This window comes from Cheilinus undulatus, linkage group 21, assembly GCF_018320785.1.
Source record: "Cheilinus undulatus linkage group 21, ASM1832078v1, whole genome shotgun sequence".
Classification (NCBI taxonomy): Eukaryota; Metazoa; Chordata; class Actinopteri; order Labriformes; family Labridae; genus Cheilinus; species Cheilinus undulatus.
In genome coordinates this window covers 40098622-40113632 of record NC_054885.1, presented here as the reverse complement: position 1 = coordinate 40113632, position 15011 = coordinate 40098622, and the positions used below count along the sequence as shown (strand labels likewise).

Below are 15011 nucleotides of genomic sequence, written 5' to 3'. Positions count from 1 at the left end.
AATAATGTTTTTAAAAGGTAAATATTAAACAAAAGTCAAAATCACGAGTTCATTCCAATCTTGTAACCGGGTAGAAGTGCACACCGGGCCAGATTTGGCCCCCTGGCCATGAGTTTGACAACCCGGACCTACAGCCTGCAGAGGTATAAACAGTCCCTGAAGTGTTCTTGTGTCTCATAAATTAGAAGCTCATCACCATCAGACTGAAGCTTCTGTTTTTATTGATGTAGATGGAGCTGAACATACAGAGATGACCTTTTTCATATCAGACTCTCTCCTCTAAAATCTCCTGTGGTTTCTTTATTTTCTGTAATAATGTGAGCAGAATTCTCCAGTTAGCACCTTAAAGCACATTTTTGGATCCCGTCTCTGAGCGGATGGAGCACCATGAGCATAAACGGTCTCATCCAGATTGGCAGTGGCACTTTTTATCAAAAGGCACAAAAGCATTTCACACAAACCTTCACCCCGAAATAAAGACGCTAAACCATCCAGGACTCTACACAAAAATAAAAGCAGTAACATGGCGTTTTCACTTTGGCAGCTCAGAGAAAAACTTTGGATTTAAAACTCAAGAAATAAAACGTCAGAAATCTGAGAATCTTCTCCTCGTCTTTGAAAGTGCAGCGTGGAAAAGTAAAAAGCTGATTATCCAGGGATCCAGATTAAAAACAAATATTTCTGATTATTTCATGGTTTTGGTCTGATATTTAACGTCCTTCCATGTTTTTAAATCCCAAACTGGTGTTGTCGAGGTTTATTAGCAGCAGTTTGTCCTGGCTGATCGGCGGCTACCTCCACACGCACAAACAGCCGTTACCGGAACATTCAGACACCTGAATGCATCTTTACATCAGAAACAACGGCTACCTTAGCAGCAGAATACATGAAACCGTGTTAGCGCTGGAGTTTGATTTGGATTCAAGAGCTGATCTGGTTTCATTTTGAGAAATTCAGAGAAGAGAGCTCAAACGTTTTATTTATACGTATGAGACGTCTGAAATCTGGACTCCTCTCCTTCACCATCACGTCGTTTAAAGGTCCGGTCTCTAGAGAAACTAGTCCCTCACGTTTTGGTCTTTAAGCCGTCAGTGCTGCGTTCAGATTCACGTTTGTGCGTGTAGAGATAGCGTCAGTCCTGCTCATAGTTTTAGCTCCATGCTGCTCTGTTGTTCCTGCAGGTTTGAGCTCTGATCAGAGAGAATCACAGGAGAGTCTCTGCCCTCCTTCCTCTCCTCATCCTCCTCCTCTTTCTTCTTCTCCTCTTCTGCTTTCTGTTTCTCCGCCTTCGTTTTGAACCTCAGCCCATGACCTGGAAACAACAGGACGGAGACGTTATTGTTCTTCATGACTGTGAGGATTAAAAGGAGCTGAAACAGCCATGAGTTCTGGTGCTTTTCTTCTTTATAATGTTTATGCTGACACTCACTGGGACAGTCGGCCACCTCCTTGAAGGCCTTCTTCTTACAGCAGCCTCGACACAGACTAAACACACACTTGTTCCCCTGAAGAGAAGAAAAAACACTTAACTTTACATTTTTATCCATAAATACTGATCTACAATGGCGTTCCTTTGTCTCACATCAGTGCTCACCTTGGGGTTTCCACACTGCTCACATTTGATGTACTTTGCTGCAGGAGGAGAGAGGAGGAACGTTCAGACCTCAGAGGCTTCTTCTGTCATGACAGATTTAAAAACAAGTTTAAAGTTTGGCTCAGACTCACGTTTGTGTTCAGGACAGAAGTTCTTGTTGGGGTTTCTGGATCTCTTCTTCTGTTTGTTTTTAGACAGCGTGTCTGCAGCTCCGTCTGAGTCCTCCAGCGCCCTCTTCTGGCACACAGTCCTCTTCACCTCTGAGCTCTGACTGTTGCCGTTGGCGACTGGCTCCTTTGGCCTGAGAGGAACAGGAAGTGAGATAAATATGATGGAGACATGTTTAATTTCTGACTTTAAAAAAGTCAGCTGGATCTCTCCACTGATCTCACAGTCAAGGGTTGAACACATGCATCCATCCACAGCGTTTTTGTGCAGGTAGCACCTGTTCTGCTGTGAGGTTGACGTATAAAAATCTTTAAAACAGTCTCATAGGTCGAGGGTTTCTGACTCACGGTGGTCTGACGTAAGGCTGACAGATCCAGTGAGGAAACGGCAGACTGCTCTCCTTCTCTTCTACTTCTTTTCCTTTAGCCATCTCCTCCTGACCGGACACAAACACAGAACAAATCAAGAATACCGTAGAGCAGCGTTACTCAACCAAAGAGCCAAACTGTTACAAAATACATTTGCAAGAGCCAAAATATAAGTGGTGAAAAGTGGCAATTAAAATAAGTTAACGGTGGCAAAAGTGGTCAAAAAGCGGCAAACACTTGGAGAAAGGTGGCAAAAATGGGCAGAAAAGTGGCATGAAAGGGCAGAAAGTGGCAGAAATGGGTGAGACTTGGAGAAAAAATGAGTTACACGTGGCGTAATGGTCCAAAAGTGGCAAAAAATGAGTGACAAGTGATGGGCAGAAATCAGCAAAAAGGCGGGAAAATGGGCAAAAAGCATCAAAGAGTGGCAAAATGGGAAATAGGTGGGATTTATTTGCAAAATGCAGCTTAAATGGGCAAAAAGTGGCAAAAAAAAGGCAAAAAAATGGGCCAACAATTGCAAAAAGCAGGAAAAGAGTCTCAAAAAGAAGTGGCAAAAAGGGGCTAAAAGCAGTAAAAATGAATAAAAGTAGCCAAAAATTACAAATAAGGGTGATGGAAATACGCAGACAAAAACTAGAAGTTGACAATTAAGCTTGACAATTAAAGCCTACTGTGTAAGTGTGGGAGACAAACTAATTAATGTGACTTGCACTGGATAATTTCTGAGGTCAGATTTTCCTTTTAAATGTTTTCTGGGGGAATAAGGTTTCAAATTAAGACATAAAAGAGCCACACTTTGAGTATCGCTGCTCTAGAGTCTGAAGAAGATCTTCTCCTCCTGAGTATTCATCTTCAATAAAATAAACTGCTTTCTGTTACCTGACATCGCAGCCTCAGCTGTTTGCTTACGTCAGCCAAACCCTCCAGGTTCTTCACTTTAGCCAGCTCCTCCCTGAGGTCCTGATGGATCTGCAGCCTAAAAGCACACAGAGATAAACCACATCAGCTTATATAAAGCCTGCAGATGGGGTCAGTAGGAAGGACTAAAAAAAGAGGCAGAACTGCAGGAACCAATGAGGTCAGACAGGCGTCACTGCTTCATGCTGTTCCCCAGGCTTTCATGTTTGTCAAGATAAATGAATACAGTTTTCATAAACACCATTCAGGTGCTTTTTTGCAAAATTCATGATAGTTTAGAGTCTTAAAGAGTTCTACCTGCATATGAGAAAAAACAGAAACAGATACAGGGAGAATAGTGACTTTCTGACTTCCTCTACGACTGCTAAGAGCTCGGTTTTAATAAAAGCTTGTATCAGGGGAATAAAAACAAGCATGGTGTAGGGAGTTTAGCAGCTGAACCGTCTGCCTCTGAAATGAGCTGTTCCTCTCATAAATACTGGGACGGAGACGTACGTGTGGTGCCAGAGCTTGAAGAGGTGAGCGCGGACGTAGGACAGCGTGCACGGCGGATGCTGCTTCACCACCTCCAGATACTCCTCGGCCATCTCCCACACCGGGGGGCTGCGGCCTTCGAACAGGGCGGGGTTATGGAGGTTCCCCTCTGAAAATGACAGGAACAGTCACATAGATGGTTCTAGAGCCGATCCTGAACATCCTGGTCATTACAAGCATCATAAAACAGCGATAAACACGTTTAAATCAAGGCGTCTGATAAAGACCTGCACTCATGACTCCCTGCACGCCCGTCTCCTGAATGCATCGCTCCACGTCACTCAAGTGTTGAATGTTTCCATTGGCAAAGACGGGGATATTTACCGCCCTCCTGCAGCAAAAATACCAAACAGACACTGATGATGTGGTTTTTATTTTAGGATTATTATGACTGTGATTCACTTCCTTTTAGCTCCGCTATGGAGCTCCAGAGCTCGCTCTACTGCTGTTAATCAAGCCGCTTTTGAGCATGGTTGTGCTGAACTCAAGTTATTTTATGGCTCTTATTTCTGAAGCTTCAAAAGTCACTGATATTCAAACCCCTCATTTATTATCAGGAAATTCCAGGAGCTAACAGGACCAGAGGAGACGATATTTACTAGAAAATCAAGCCACTACTATTACAAAGACATAATCCATTTATGGACAATCTAAAAAAAAGGCAATGATTACCAAACAATTTCACATCAAGACTAAGAAATGTCATTAATATGAATTAAGAGGGTTCATTTATCTGTAATGTTTGGGGGGGGGGTCTATTTTAGTCATTATTTTCTGAACAAATTACTAAAGTCCATGTAACTCAAACAAAAAGCAAGAAAATACAGAGATTTACACAGAATGACAGAATTCTGAAACAATTACTGCAAAGTCCCCTTAAGGGGAGGCGCAGAACCATAAACCATAAACTTCTGCTGTGCATGGAGCAAAATGGATAGACTTAGAGTTACTATAGGGACTATGCTATAGAGCAGTGTTACTCAACCAAAGAGCCAAATGACTGAAAATACCTTTCCTAGAGCCACAATCTAAGAGGTAAACAGAGGCAAAAACAGCTTGTAGTAGCAATAACAACAGGTTAAAGGTGGCAGAGATGGTCAAAAAGCAGCAAAAAATGGGTGAAAACGGGGAGAAAAAGTGGAAAATGGTCAGAAAGTAGCAAAAATTTGTGAGAAGTGACAAAAAACGAGTGGAAAGTGACTTAAATGAGCAAAAAGCAGTCAAGAGTGGCAAAAATGAGCAAAAAAAAGAGGAAACAAGTGGTATGTAATGGCAAAGTGTAGTTTAAAATGGCAAAAAGACAAGGCAAAAATTGGGAAAAAGGAAACAAGTGGTATTTAATGGCAAAAGGTCGCTTCAATGGACAAAAAGTGGCAAAAAATATTATTAAAAAAAAGGCCCAAAAATGGGATAAAAGTGGCAAAAAGACATTGCAAAAATGAGAAAAAAATTTGGAAAAAAGGGATATTTGATGATGAAAGGTAGCTTAAGTGGGCAAAAAGGTGAAATGGGGCAAAATGAGATAAAAGTGGAAAAAAATGGGAAAAAAGAGGCAAAAAGAAGTTGTAAAATGGCCCAAAAAATATGAAAAAGAGGTATTTAACGGAATTATAACTGAATAAGAGGGAAAGGCAGATGTTTGAGGACGTCTGTAAACCAAAATATACAAAATATATTAATGTTAAAAATGTTTAAAGATTAGACATAAATGTTTAAAATGTTGTTGTTTAATTTTTTTTTCAATTTGAATCATTTTTGTGGGTGGGGGTCCACCAAATGAATAAGTTCTTCTTAGGGGAGGCTCACTCTTCCACACTTTGAAAAGCCCTGATTGAAATGAAACTTAAAAAATTACATCCTTCAGGATATTGCTTTGTTAAAGTTAAGGGGACATGTTTGACCTCTTTAAGACAAGTTTATATCCGTCTCAGAGGTCCCCAAAACATGCCTGTGAAGTTTGTTGTTGTAAAAACAAACCAGTCATGACTTCTGCATGTCTAAAAAACCCCTCTGTGTCTGTGGCTTTAAATGTTAATAAGCTGTCTGACTCCGCCCCTGACTCATCCCTCTCAGGAAATGAATGTGGCTCTCCTGATTCTCCTCTCAGCTGGAGGAGGATAAGGAGAGGAAGGTGGGACTTTCTTCCAAGTGTGGAGGGCCAACCAAATCTGGGGGTGGGGCTAACTCCCACATGACATCATGAGGGGAAAATCTGACAACAGATTGTTTCAGCACACATTTTCTGAAAGGTGGAGAAAGAGAGGGGGGTGGGGGGTGGGAATGGATTTTTCTTATTCTTGGGGGGGATTGTGGACAGGCCAGGGGCACACATTAGAAGAACCTGAAAAGGTGATTTTTGCATAATATGTTCCCTTTGAAGCCATGAAAATTTGAATCTTTGAACCAAAGCTCAAACCGCTTCATCTGCTCGTCATGTAGAAGCTTTAAAATGTTGGTCTGAAGTGGAGAAGCAGCAGAGATGTCTGAATGAACGCTGGAGGCTTAAATACGGCGACAGACGCCTACCTGACAGCCTTGATGTGCTCCCAGCTGGCGATTCCCGTCATGGCTCCCTTCTGGTCTTTGGTTCGGCCGTGAACCGTCAGCAGCTGAAACAGAACCAGGACTTTAAAAGACCTTTGAGATGTTTGATGTAAATCCATTACATACATATTTCATACATTATAATATCATCATTAAAGTTCTCGCTGTAAACACACCTGACATCCAGCTTTCTCCAGCATCTGAGCGTAACAGACCGTCTTTTCGACCTCCTTAAAAACACGGATCTTACATGTGATGGGCACTGACAGCTTCTCATTGGCTAGCCTGACTGTGAGAGAAGAGAGGGATGTTGAAGAGAGGAAACAGAATATAAAAATAAAGGAGGGAATTTTGTTTAAGGAGCACATCGTCAGTGTTAAAAGAGTACTTTTATCTATTTGCATGTTTAAGAATTAAAACATGAACACGGACTCACTCATTTTCTCCAACAGCTCCCATTCATCCTGTAGAAAAACTCCATAATGCCCTGAAAATAAAGACGAGTTAGTTTCCCTGTCAGATAAGCACCACACGGATGTAAACGTCAGGACTTCAGCAGGAGGGGGGTTTGTTTGTTTGAAAAGTTGGTTTAGTCTTCACATTAGTCAATGTGTGAGAGTTTAGACTCATCTGTTTGTAACCTGGAAAAGTTCATGAACATTTTTAAGCAACACAGCCAATAAAAAAAGCCCTTTTAATAGAAAAACTCTGAATATTCCTCTGTAAATCTACCCTTATCCAGAATACAATATTTCTAATAATCCATGGATAATATCAGGAGTTAATCTATGAAAACAGTTTTTTCTTTATGCATGACCTCTAATCCTCATAAAAGAAATCAAAGCAGATCATTATTCCTGCAGGATCTGCTCTCACCTCTCTTGGCGATCATCTGAGGACAGCCCAGGTTGAGGTCGATGGCGTCGCAGTAATCCTGAGCCAGCAGAGCGGCCTGAAGGAACACCTCTGGATCATTGGCACAAAACTGACAAAGAAAGGATCAAACTCAGTCGCTAACACACGAAAAACAACGTTCATAAAAAGTTTGGCTGTGATACTCACCTGCGTGATGAGCGGCCTGTCCTCCTCACAAACCTCGTTGTAAAGGTTCTCCCTCCTGTAGTTGGCGTCTCGCACGAACACCTGAGCGTGCAGCATGGGCGTGTAGCAGAGATGAGCACCGTGACGGCGGCTAAGAAGGCGCCATGCCAGCTCGCTCTGATCCACCATGGGGGCCACGACAAAGCGAGCTCCTTTCAGGGTCTTCATCCAGAACTCGAAACCCTGGAGCTTGGCCATCATGGCTGAAATCACCACAAACATCAATCTTAAATAAAGGCAGAACAAATCAGGCTTTCCTGCTTGCTGTTTTAGTTTCATGGTTGCTGCACACACTTTAAAAATCTGATTTAAGACCAAAACAAAGAAAATTCATGCCTGGTTCTACACAGTGTGGAATCAGCTCTTCCAGCTCTTCCATCATCCTGAGTTTAAAGATCTGTTGCATCTTTCTGTGAGTCTCACTGAACAGTCACTGTTTCCCTGTCAGACACTTCCTCTATTTCTCATCTTTAAAGGAAAATTTCCCTGAACTTGCATTTCCCATCTTCTTTTCTCAAAAGTCCACTCTCTAAAAATATTAGAATAGAGTAGAATAGTCTCATCCTCAAAAGTTTCCTGAGCCTTCATCCTCACACTCTGGTTCAGTTAACACAACCACAATCACAGGGAAGACTGTTGACTGGATGATTGTTCATTGGACGGTCACTGACATCCTTCACATGGAGGGTGAGCCACAGAAGGTCACCGCTGAAAGGTCAAATGTTCTCGGAGGCTGGATCAGAGCAGATTCAAGAAGTTAGGGGAGCTTCACAAGGACTGGACTGAGACTGGAGTCAATGGATCAGGAACCACCAAAAAGACGGGTCCAGGAAGTGGACTACAAGTGTGGTGATCCTAGTATGGAGCCAATCCTGAACCACAGACGTCACCAGAGTCTCACCTGGGATAAGGAGAAAGAGAACTGGACTGTCGTGGTCTCAGTAGTCTACAGTCCTGTTTCCAGATGAAACTAAGTTTTGAATTTCATTTGTAAACCAGGTCCCAGAGTCTGGAGGAGGATCAGAGAGGCCCACAACCTTTCAGGTCTTGAGGTCCAGTGCTTCCAGCCTCCACAGTCAGTGATGGTTTGGGGGTCCATGTCATCTGGTCCACTGGTCTTTACCAAGTCCAGAGTCCACGCTGTCAGCCGTCTACCAGGAGATTTTAGAGTCCTTCATGCTTCTATCTGCTGAGAAGCTTCGTGGAGATCCTAAATCCTCTCCACCGTCCCACAATGAAACCAGACCATGGTCTACCCATGGTGATACTGGGTTTGATTGAACTGGTCTGACCTGAACCTTACTGTGGGATTAATCTACAATATATGGAAGCATGAGTTTGACTGGAATCTGATTCTTTTCCTACAATTATTATAAAAAACGTGCTTATTTAAATGCTTCGGTAGTTTAAACGACATGTGTCATTAAAATAACAGAGACTTTATCATCTAAATGTGTGTTTTATCTAAAAACAGCAGAAGATCGAACATTTTCCACCCTTAGTTAGCAGAGTTAGCATTATTAAAGCCTAGCCACCCTCTCACTGTTTCATTGACAGGATCTTAAACTACATATCCCGTCTTTAAAGAGCTTCTTCCTCTAATTTCCCTCTGTTTATCTCAGTCATCATCACTGAGCTGAGCTATGTAGCATTAGCATGGATGCTAACATCAGTCAGTTGACATGTAGCACATGATGCAGCTCCGCTAACTCTGATGAAACTTTAACTGTGAATTTATAACATCTATGTTACATAGTCAGATTTATCAACAGCAGAAATCACCTCCTATCTGTACGGGGTAACAAATAAATCAATAATCGAATATTTTACCTGAAACACAGACAGGTTTGAAGAGTTTTCTCCCAGCAGCACTTTCTGAATGTGTGCAGCAGCGAAATAACGCCGGTAGGAAACTTTTCTGACCGTCTTCTTCTGGGGTCTTTTAACGGGCCATGAGAGAGGGCCACCAGCGTTAACGCACACTGCTGCCACCTACTGGACATGTGGATTATAGTTATGGGAAATAAAAAACACTCGGAGAGCACATATGCATTTGTTTTTTATTTCACATACCTATGATACATACATGCATACATACATGCATACATGCATACATACATACATGCATACATACATACATGCATACATACATACATAAATACATGCATGCATACATACATACATACATACATACATGCATGCATACATACATACATGCATACATACATACATACATACATACATGCATACATACATACATACTTACATACATACATACATACATACATACATACATGCATACATACATGCATGCATACATACATACATACATACATACATGCATGCATACATGCATACATGCATACATACATACATGCATGCATACATACATACATACATACATACATGCATGCATACATACATACATACATGCATACATACATACATACATACATACATACATACATACATGCATACATGCATACATACATACATACATACATGCATGCATACATACATACATACATACATACATACATACATACATGCATACATACATGCATGCATGCATGCATACATACATACATACATGCATACATACATACATACATGCATACATGCATACATGCATGCATGCGTGCGTGCGTGCGTACGTACGTACGTACGTGCGTGCATGCATGCATGCATACATACATACATACATACATGCATGCATGCATGCATACATACATACATACATAGATACATGCATGCATGCATGCATGCATGCATACATACATACATACATACATGCATACATTCATATAAAATACAAACGTAAAAAGCAATACATGCATGCATACATACATACATACATACATACATACATACATGCATACATACATGCATGCATGCATACATACATACATACATACATACATACATGCATGCATACATACATACATACATGCATACATACATACATACATACATACATACATACATACATACATACATGCATACATACATACATACATACATGCATACATACATACATACATACATACATACATACATACATACATGCATACATACATACATACATACATACATACATGCATGCATACATACATACATACATACATACATACATACATACATACATGCATACATACATACATACATGCATGCATACATACATACATACATACATACATACATGCATGCATACATACATACATACATACATACATACATACATGCATACATTCATATAAAATACAAACGTAAAAAGCAAGTTAGGAAATAATCTGGTTAGGTTATGTTGCATGCATTCTTCTTAAGAATTTGTCTTGTTTTGTTTTCTTTCTTTAATGTTCACTTATTTGTATTTTTAACTGTTTAAAGTTGTCATTTACATGATTGAAATAAAGATTTAAAAAAATACCTGAACCATCTTTAAATAGCGCTGGATACAGCAGCCTTGTGGGTAAAAAATATAAAAATTAAACAGCAACTTTTTACAAAACACAAAAGCATATCTGGACACAATCAGTCTCATATGACACGTAACAAAATATCTAAGAAATGTGTCGATGTTCCATCAGATTACTTTGTTCTGACTTTATTATTGTGTTTTGGCCTTTAGGGCCACCGTAGATTGCTTTTTTTCCAATTTATTTATTTATTTTGAACATGTATAAAAATGAAAAAAAATAAATAAATAAAAAAGTAAAAAAAAAACAATCAGAGATAGTCACCATAACAAATACAGTCACCCATGCATTTGCAAAAAAAAAAAAAAAAAAGATAGTGTTGACAGTATCTTGCATTTGTTGCACATTTACATGTTTGAAAAGGAGTAGAGAGACATGAAAAACTTATTTAATCCTACCCCTTTTATTACCAATTACTACAATCAAGTTTTACATTTTTTCCCCCATAATTAAAATATTTATAACACTGAACATCTATTCAGGAACCGATGGTTCTTACTGACTATAATATAAACTACATATAAACAGATAAACACATAATATTTCACCTTTCTATAATACATATGATATCCCATACACACACAGCAAAGACATAAAACAGGACAATAAATCCACGTTTTTCCTAATCATTACCACTCTGGGTATTCAACCCAATAAATGGAAAATCTAAATTAAAACTCATCTTTGTTGGAGGACAGTAGAAATATTCTTTTGTATTCTGTGGTTAGAAAGTGACTCAGCTGCTCCATTCTCTCAGTAACACTAAAAGCATCAGTCACACATGAAGGCTTGTGTTTAATATTTGATCAAATGTGATGTTCAGCTCTGAATATTAAAATCCCAGTGAGTCATGATGATGAAGCTGGAGGACAGCAGGTCAACACACGATGCTGGTGTGGTTTGTTGTAGTTTTAACGTGTCATCCTGTTTCTCACGGGTGCTCTTTTTACTCAGCTGTCACCTCTCATAGACTTCCTCCTCCTGTCTCTGTGAAAATGTCCATCTCCATGGTTACCGACACAGCTGTTGTGTTATGTTTGGTGCTGTTTTTCTGCAGACCAGTCACGCAGAGCGCGCTGCTTAATTCAATGCAAAACAAAGTTTTCTGTTTCATTTTCACTAAAATACAAACTCAGAGAGAGCTTAGGGACATGCATGACTGAAATAATATTCAGAACTTTATATGAGCGTGCAATTCACCTCCTTTATTCTTCTCAAGTGTCATGAAGTCAGGCTGGACCTGTAGAGAGGAGCAGTGGTTCAGATCCCTCCCTGGACCGGGCCTTTCTGTAGGATGTTTGCATGTTCAGCATGTATAACATGATTTCATGATAGTAATCTAAATGGATCAGATCTGACCGTAGGAGCATCCATGGAGAAAGAACAGCTCTGCAGGACTGGAGGATAAATCCACCAGACTGTGAACTCTTCTGTCTGCAGCTCAGGAAAACCCAACCACGTCTGAGGTAAACACAGCTGCTGTCAGACGTGCAGCGGTGTTAAATGTGGTGAAGTTGGATTTTAAAAGTAGCAGAAATGGGTTTAAGTGGCAAAAATGGGCATAAATAGTGGTAAAAGGGAGTTAAAATGTGGCTGAAATGGCTTTGAATTGGTAAAAATGGGTGGAAATGTGGTGAAATGGAATAAAAAATTAACATAAACTGGCAAAAAAAGGGTTAACCGAGAAACAAAGAGGCAGATAGTGGCAGAAATTGGTTAAACTACCAAAACTGGACGAATCAAATGGTGAAATCTGGTTGAAATGGGAAAACTGGGTGTAAAGAGGGATTAATAGCGGCAGTAATGGGTCAACAGAGGCAACATTAAGCTTAAGTGGCAAAAACAGGCAGAAAAAGTGGTGAAAAGGTTTTAAAGGTGACTCAAATAGGTGTTAAATGGCAAAAATGTGTTAAAAATTGGTGGAAAAATGATGAAAAGGGTTAAAAAATGTGACAAAATCAGTATAAAGTGGCAACAGTGTAATTAAAAAATATATTCTTAGTTTTCTTCAGGCATCTGGAGACCTCCTCTCAGTGTGTCCCGACCCCAAAAGGGGTCCCGACCCCAAGGTTGAGAACCACAGCAGTAGAGCACATCTGTTTTTATTTCCCATACCTATAAGCTATATATTAATATATATAAACTTCATTGATACAGATTTTATTCGAGATGGTGAATAAATGATAGAAGGCATGTTGTTAATAAACTAAAATTTCCTTTATTATCCTGTTTCACAGAAACACACAAACAGTGCAGACGAAAGCGTGAGTCTGTTTTTGCACCTTTATAACATCTTCATCTTTAACCTGCTCCATGATGATACACTTAATCAGGGGTTTAAGGGTGAAACACACATTTTTATTGACTTTAGCTGGATATATACTGTTTAAACAAACAGGACTTGATGCTGTTTAAATGCTAACTCTGTTAGCGTGACCCTCTAGTCTGACATCTGTGGATAAAAGAGCTTAAAACATTCTGCTCACATGGGGTTAGGACCTCTCAGTGACTGCAGTCCTGGCTGAGGATGTCTGAGTTTGTGTGAGCTAAATAGTCCAGAGCATCTGTCAGCAAATGTACGGGTGGTTTTATAATAATCCAGTCCTAAAGACTTTAACCCATAAGGGCCCACAGGTGTCACAGAGGTAACAGGTGTCACATAGGTAACACAGGTGTCACATAGGTAACACAGGTGTCACATAGGTAACACAGGTGTCACAGAGGTAACAGGTGTCACATAGGTAACACAGGTGTCACATAGGTAACACAGGTGTCACATAGGTAACACAGGTGTCACAGAGGTAACAGGTGTCACATAGGTAACACAGGTGTCACAGAGGTAACACAGGTGTCACATAGGTAACACAGGTGTCACATAGGTAACACAGGTATCACATAGGTAACACAGGTGTCACATAGGTAACACAGGTGTCACATAGGTAACAGGTGTCACATAGGTAAAACAGGTGTCACATAGGTAACACAGGTGTCACATAGGTAACACAGGTGTCACAAAGGTAACACAGGTGTCACATAGGTAAAACAGGTGTCAAAAAGGTAACACAGGTGTCACATAGGTAACACAGGTGTCACATAGGTAACAGGTGTCACATAGGTAACACAGGTGTCACATAGGTAACACAGGTGTCACATAGGTTACACAGGTGTCACATAGGTAAAACAGGTGTCACATAGGTAACACAGGTGTCACATAGGTTACACAGGTGTCACATAGGTAACACAGGTGTCACATAGGTAACACAGGTGTCACACAGGTAACACAGGTGTCACATAGGTAACACAGGTGTCACATAGGTAACACAGGTGTCACATAGGTAACAGGTGTCACATAGGTAAAACAGGTGTCACATAGGTAACAGATGTCACATAGGTAAAACAGGTGTCACATAGGTAACACAGGTGTCACATAGGTAACACAGGTGTCACATAGGTAACACAGGTGTCACATAGGTTACACAGGTGTCACATAGGTAAAACAGGTGTCACATAGGTAACACAGGTGTCACATAGGTAACACAGGTGTCACAGAGGTAACACAGGTGTCACACAGGTAACACAGGTGTCACATAGGTAACACAGGTGTCACATAGGTAACACAGGTGTCACATAGGTAACAGGTGTCACATAGGTAAAACAGGTGTCACATAGGTAAAACAGGTGTCACATAGGTAATGAGCTAAAAGTAGCATACAGTCACTGAATTTGTATTTAAGATAAGCAAAAAAATGGGTTACAAAAATGCCGAAAGGTTTAAAGAGGGTGGAAAATGTTGAAAAGTGGTTAAAAAGTGGCAAAAAGATGCAAAAATGACCAGATGAAGCTGGACAATTGGGTTTAAAGTGGTTAAAACGAGTTAAAAGTAGAAAACATGGGCTAAAACTGGAAAAAGTGGCATAAATGAGCAGGACCAGTGGTGAAAAGGGCTAAAAAGCCCAAATTCTTAGAACCCAGCTCACGCTGATGTCATCATTAAATCGTGGATGGGGAGGGCTCTTTCACTTTGTTTTTGTGTAGGAAAAAAAGCCTGAAAATGACTCCTGTAGTTAAATCTAACTGGTTTTGACCCAAACTCTATAAATACAAATGAAAATATACAGTTAGTGTTGAGCCCCCCCATCATTTTTCCTATTAGGATAACTGGGTGTGGGTCCTCATGGGTTAAATTTGTTACTGAATGACCCAACCTGGACCAAAACCATGACCTGAAGAGATCCTGGTCCCAAACACAAATCTACCATGAGACAAGCGACTAGATTTACTCACTGCAGCACCCACGCGCCATGC

General features: G+C 40.3%; 1 protein-coding gene across 1 annotated transcript; it reads right to left on the bottom strand.

Annotated features, from left to right (window-relative positions):
- Nucleotides 1-204: 204 nt before the first annotated feature.
- Nucleotides 205-9131, bottom strand: dus1l (dihydrouridine synthase 1-like (S. cerevisiae)). The gene is made up of 14 exons (XM_041816794.1): nucleotides 9061-9131; nucleotides 7192-7433; nucleotides 7006-7114; nucleotides 6566-6616; nucleotides 6306-6418; nucleotides 6112-6194; nucleotides 3813-3916; nucleotides 3547-3694; nucleotides 3013-3109; nucleotides 2110-2198; nucleotides 1726-1895; nucleotides 1595-1632; nucleotides 1430-1505; nucleotides 205-1312 (listed from the first exon to the last, which is right to left on the bottom strand). Exons 2-14 carry the CDS (start codon nucleotides 7429-7431, stop codon nucleotides 1143-1145), a joined length of 1488 nt encoding a protein of 495 aa, XP_041672728.1. The 5' UTR covers nucleotides 7432-7433; nucleotides 9061-9131; the 3' UTR covers nucleotides 205-1142.
- Nucleotides 9132-15011: the final 5880 nt, after the last annotated feature.